Below are 5,243 nucleotides of genomic sequence, written 5' to 3'. Positions count from 1 at the left end.
AAATTTATGCTATAAAATACTATGATTTTTTCACCTCATTCCCACCGAATCAGCTCACTGGAAAAACACGTGATGGGAAACAAGTTTTCATTGAAATGCTGGAAAACATCCTAGTTTTTTCCGTGTGAAAATCCTACTATATATCTAGGTTTTTCCCACCAACATTCAGTGAGAAATAGCCACTGAACATTTTTCATTAGGAAATCAGTGAAAAAATAGAGATTTTTTTATTAGTGACGTTTAGATATTGTAGTACTGCTCCAAATAGCGAACGAAGGGAAAAGAAAAAAAAAACTAATAAAACGAAGATACCGAGAATGGTCAGTGAACCTTTGGTATATACCATAAGGGGTTACCACTATTCATATTCAGATGCATGCGGCGGAATGGATTCGTTAAACAAATAATTAAATCCTCCAAAAACGAAATGTAACCTTTGGGAATCTCTAATCACTTGCCTCAATTACACACATTGTCAACTCTTTAATTCCTATATAAACCTCCGTCTTAAAGTAACACACATCAAATTTTAATATCTTCTTTGCATATTGTAAAATTAATCAGCTATTTCCTTGATCAAAAAATGGCTGATATTGAAGGAGAACCGGGAAGTTCTATGCATGGAGTCACCGGAAGAGAGCCCGTTCTTGCTTTCTCGGTGGCTTCTCCGATGGTGCCAACTGATACCATGGCAAAATTTTCAGTACCGGTTGATACTGAACACAAAGCCAAACAATTTAAATTTTATTCGTTTTCGAAACCTCATGGCCTAACATTTCAACTCTCCTGGATTTCCTTCTTTACTTGTTTCATTTCCACATTTGCTGCTGCACCTTTAGTGCCTATTATTCGCGACAACCTTAACTTGACCAAAATGGACATTGGTAACGCTGGCGTTGCTTCTGTTTCCGGAAGTATTTTATCTAGGCTTGTTATGGGTGCGGTTTGTGACATGTTGGGCCCGCGTTACGGGTGCGCATTTCTGATCATGTTTTCAGCCCCAACCGTATTTTGTATGTCGTTTGTATCGTCCGCTGGGGGGTACGTAGCTGTCCGGTTCATGATTGGGTTTTCACTCGCGACGTTTGTGTCGTGCCAATACTGGATGAGTACCATGTTTAATAGTCAGATTATTGGGCTAGTAAATGGTACTGCTGCTGGATGGGGAAATATGGGTGGTGGTGCGACTCAACTCCTTATGCCAATTCTTTATGATATAATTCGAAGGGTGGGTGCAACTCCTTTCACTGCTTGGAGAATTGCGTTTTTTATTCCTGGTTGGCTTCATGTTATTATGGGTATTTTGGTGTTGACTCTTGGTCAAGATTTGCCTGATGGAAACCGTGGTGCTTTACAGAAGAAGGGTGATGTTGCTAAAGATAAATTCGGTAACGTAAGTCCAAATTACACCCAAGATTTAATACTTTTGTACTTTTGCTTTATTAAGTAGACAAAATTGAGCTAATTATGTATGTCTCATCTTTCTTAATTTCAGATATTGTGGTATGCTGCAACAAACTACAGGACATGGATCTTTGTCCTTCTCTATGGATACTCTATGGGAGTTGAATTGTCTACAGACAATGTGATTGCCGAGTACTTCTTCGACAGGTTAGATTCAAAAATTAGGACCTAACATGTAAAGCAAAATTTGAACTATTTTACAACTATAATGAAAATTTCCCTTGTGTCAAGGGATTCAAAAGATTGTGTAGATATACACAAGAAAATTTATTTTTACGTCATTTACATAGTACGATTTTTCGACGAAGTTAGATCCAATTGAATCTCCTCCGTTGGTTGTGGCTCCGCCGTTGCTGACTATGTAAAAGTGTTTTTACAGTTAACTCGTTATAGTAGGTAACCTGCCCAAAACTGCTATGTGTACATACTTAAACTAATTACAAAATTGTGTACAAAAATCTACAGATTTGATCTAAAGCTTCACTATGCGGGAATCATCGCAGCCACATTCGGTATGGCTAACATATTAGCTCGTCCATTCGGAGGATTTTCTTCAGATTACGCAGCCAAAAAATTCGGCATGAGAGGGAGACTTTGGGTCCTATGGATCCTACAAACACTCGGAGGAGTATTCTGTGTCCTGTTGGGCCGTGCAAATAATCTGCCTATTGCCGTAACATTCATGATCCTTTTCTCAATTGGAGCCCAAGCTGCTTGTGGTGCAACGTTCGGTATTATTCCCTTTATTTCTCGTCGATCATTAGGTATTATCTCAGGCATGACAGGCGCTGGAGGCAACTTTGGTTCTGGATTGACACAACTGTTGTTTTTCACGAGCTCGAAGTACTCAACAGCAGAAGGGCTAACTTATATGGGAATAATGATTATTGGTTGCACTCTTCCTGTGACTTTGTGTCATTTCCCACAATGGGGAAGCATGTTTTTGCCACCAACAAAAGACCCCGTTAAGGGAAGTGAAGAACATTATTATTCCTCCGAGTATACGGAAGCTGAGAGACAAAAGGGAATGCACCAAAACAGCTTGAAGTTCGCCGAGAACTGCCGATCAGAGCGTGGCAAGCGCGTGGGGTCCGCACCTACTCCACCAAATTTGACGCCAAATCGTGTCTGAGTTTGATTGAATGTTCAATCAGCTGAGTTGTCTCAATAAGCAAAATGTGTCCTGGTTTTTCTTTGTTTTTTTAAAATGATGTTGCTCGTTGATCTTTGAAGACAAATACTTGGAATCTACTAAGGTGGATGTTGTTTCTTTTTTAAATGAAGCATATATATTACTCATTGGGTATGTTTCCTGTTAGCTTTTCAAAAGAATATTCTATGGCCAATGGTTGTTGTTTTTCAGAGTGTAGATTCAGATGTGTATTATAATAAAACTTTTGACTTCTTAAGTGCCCAGATCATTTCTTCCAGTTGGTTTATAGAAGTGTGTGAATTGTTTTTCTTCTCCTAGTGGCTGATTAAAAGTGATATGAAATATTCATATCAATTAATATAGTTTATAATAACCAGCAATTGTACAGGGAGAAGTGTTAAGTTAGCTTAGAGCGAAATCAAAATTATAGTATATACAATTGACAATTCAATTTCACGTAAAAGTATTGAACAACTCAAGCAGAACTAAAAAAAAAAAATTATGTGCATAAGTAAGGGTTACATAACCATGTCCTAGTCTACTAACTTCCCTAGCAAAGATTTTAGTATCATAAAAAATTTCGAGAGGCAGCAAAGAGAAGATCATATGCATATTTTAATGTCAGTTGCTAACTAGCTTCACAGTAGCCAATACCAAATTTGGAATTAACCCCCCACCCTGGCTTTGAGATACATGGAACAAAAATATGCTAATTTAAGTCATTGTGGGTACATGCTAATAAGTCCAAAGTTGCGGGAAAGTTGACTTGGCTTCATTACATCAGCATTAATTGATTAATTAAGTTAAATTTTTTAGGCTACTTGAGGTTTAAAAAAATCCTACAGTGTGACCATCTGAAGATTGTAGTATAGCAATTGATCCTGAATATTTAGGGAAAGCGACCAAAACATTTTATTCTGATCTGATTCGAACGGATCTTGGTTAAAGAATTGCTCTATCTTTAGGTCCTTCTCTTTAGTAAATTAACTTCATACTTGAATCATATTTTTAGTTCATGAGGGAAGGATTGTCTAAGACCATATAAGGAGACCAAATAACTTAATCGCCAACATTGTGGGATATTCAACAATTAACACTCACTATTTCACCAAACAAAAGGATTGTACGAAAAGACAGCGCAATACCAAACCCCTTAATGAACATTGTTTTTAATCATTATTGGTTTCTGTTTGCATCCCAAAATGATGTTCTAGGTAACAGTAAATCGTGTAGGTGTACTGATAAAAGTGTCTCCATAACAGGGTTAAATTCATTACTACAACATATCATATTTTTCAATTCTTCTTCACCTGTAAATGGGCTGGGTCTGTAACACAAAGTTATCATTAATATTCAGCTCCCAGGCAAGAAACTACTTTGTAGAGCTTGAATTAATTGGTTAGTGTGGTAGAAGCTAGACAGGCTACTAGAACAATAAATTTTAAACATTCATTTACTTGCACCATCTAAATCTTATAGCAACCTTTTCTCATAATAATAGACATATTCTATCCAAACGTGCAAATTGAAATAATAAAAATAAGCGCAAATTAATCCAAACATCATTACTAAGAAATTGGAATTCTTAAGAATAATTAAAAAAAGAACTCCCAATCAGATATGTTGAGTGCTTGCACCTGGCATATAGGCAATGAGGACTGATTATAGTTGTAGTATTAATGGAAAACACATGAAGGTGACAGATCACTAGATATGGGTAATCTAGGAAGCAGGTAAGAGTCAATCCTTTTGCATTGTTGAGTAGATAATCTACTGTAGATTTTTATAGAGTTGCGGAAAGCCTCAAAAAGGTACAGTATTATACATAATCTTGGTATTTGCTGACAACAGATTGAGCATTCTGGATCCAGTCCAGAAACAAAAAAATATTTAAGTTGTGCCTTAAATTATAACTTCATTCAATAGTCTTTTAATGATAAATGAATAAGGGCCGGTGAGAGGAACTTTAATTCAAACAACTACTATAACATAATAAATGAATTCGGAGTTGGAGTTGGAAAGTATTAATGGATGAACAAACCAAAGATTCATAACAGAACTAAGCAAATTAATGCTAGGATGGAGACTCACGGGCTATCTCAGCTCACCTCATTTCCTCGCCCTTCTGGTATATATGCCACAGTGAGTGAGATGAGTATACTGGAAAAAGAAAAGGCAAATTATCTGATGTGTCAAAATATATGGATAATGTCAAGATGTATACACTATCGGTATATATATAATTTAAATTCCTTATATTGTGCAGGATTTAAGTTGAACTGATTTTGTAATTTTTATACTATCAGCACAATTTAACGGATTATGGCAGGTTATAAATTACTCTATCTTTTGGGTTACTATGCCAAATTTTCTATGAAAAATTAACGTGATGATGTAAAAACATTTTTACCCTGCAGACTGGCAGTGCATGCACGAAATTAAACTTAAAGTTCTTTTTCCATGCTTGTACTGTACTCTCTTCTCTGCTTGCAATGAGCTGTGTTACATTACAAAACTACAAACCTATCGTCTCTACTGCTCACGAGCCTATTTATAGTCCCCTTTGGCCCTTTCTTTCTCTTCTTATAAACCACACATCATAAGACATCCCTTTTCCAGAGCCTTT

The 5,243-nt window shown here is 36.4% G+C and overlaps 1 protein-coding gene across 1 annotated transcript; it reads left to right on the top strand.

The window, feature by feature from the left end:
* The first annotated feature begins 418 nt into the window (after positions 1–418).
* On the top strand, positions 419–2,870 carry LOC132052765 (high affinity nitrate transporter 2.4-like). The gene is made up of 3 exons (XM_059444443.1): positions 419–1,393; positions 1,496–1,611; positions 1,930–2,870. Exons 1-3 carry the CDS (start codon positions 584–586, stop codon positions 2,594–2,596), a joined length of 1,593 nt encoding a protein of 530 aa, XP_059300426.1. The 5' UTR covers positions 419–583; the 3' UTR covers positions 2,597–2,870.
* The last annotated feature ends 2,373 nt before the right edge of the window (positions 2,871–5,243 follow it).

Source organism: Lycium ferocissimum, chromosome 4 (assembly GCF_029784015.1).
Source record: "Lycium ferocissimum isolate CSIRO_LF1 chromosome 4, AGI_CSIRO_Lferr_CH_V1, whole genome shotgun sequence".
Lineage (NCBI taxonomy): Eukaryota > Viridiplantae > Streptophyta > Magnoliopsida > Solanales > Solanaceae > Lycium > Lycium ferocissimum.
The sequence above is the reverse complement of the archived record's forward strand: the minus strand, read 5'-3'. Positions and strand labels throughout refer to the sequence as shown.

Bases quoted from the DNA above. Each gene is read 5' to 3' on its own strand.
- LOC132052765 (XM_059444443.1), top strand. From the start codon at position 584: ATGGCTGATATTGAAGGAGAACCGGGAAGTTCTATGCATGGAGTCACC. The intron at 1,394-1,495 runs GTAAGTCCAAAT...TCTTAATTTCAG, and splicing joins CTAAAGATAAATTCGGTAAC to ATATTGTGGTATGCTGCAAC. The intron at 1,612-1,929 runs GTTAGATTCAAA...AAAAATCTACAG, and splicing joins GCCGAGTACTTCTTCGACAG to ATTTGATCTAAAGCTTCACT.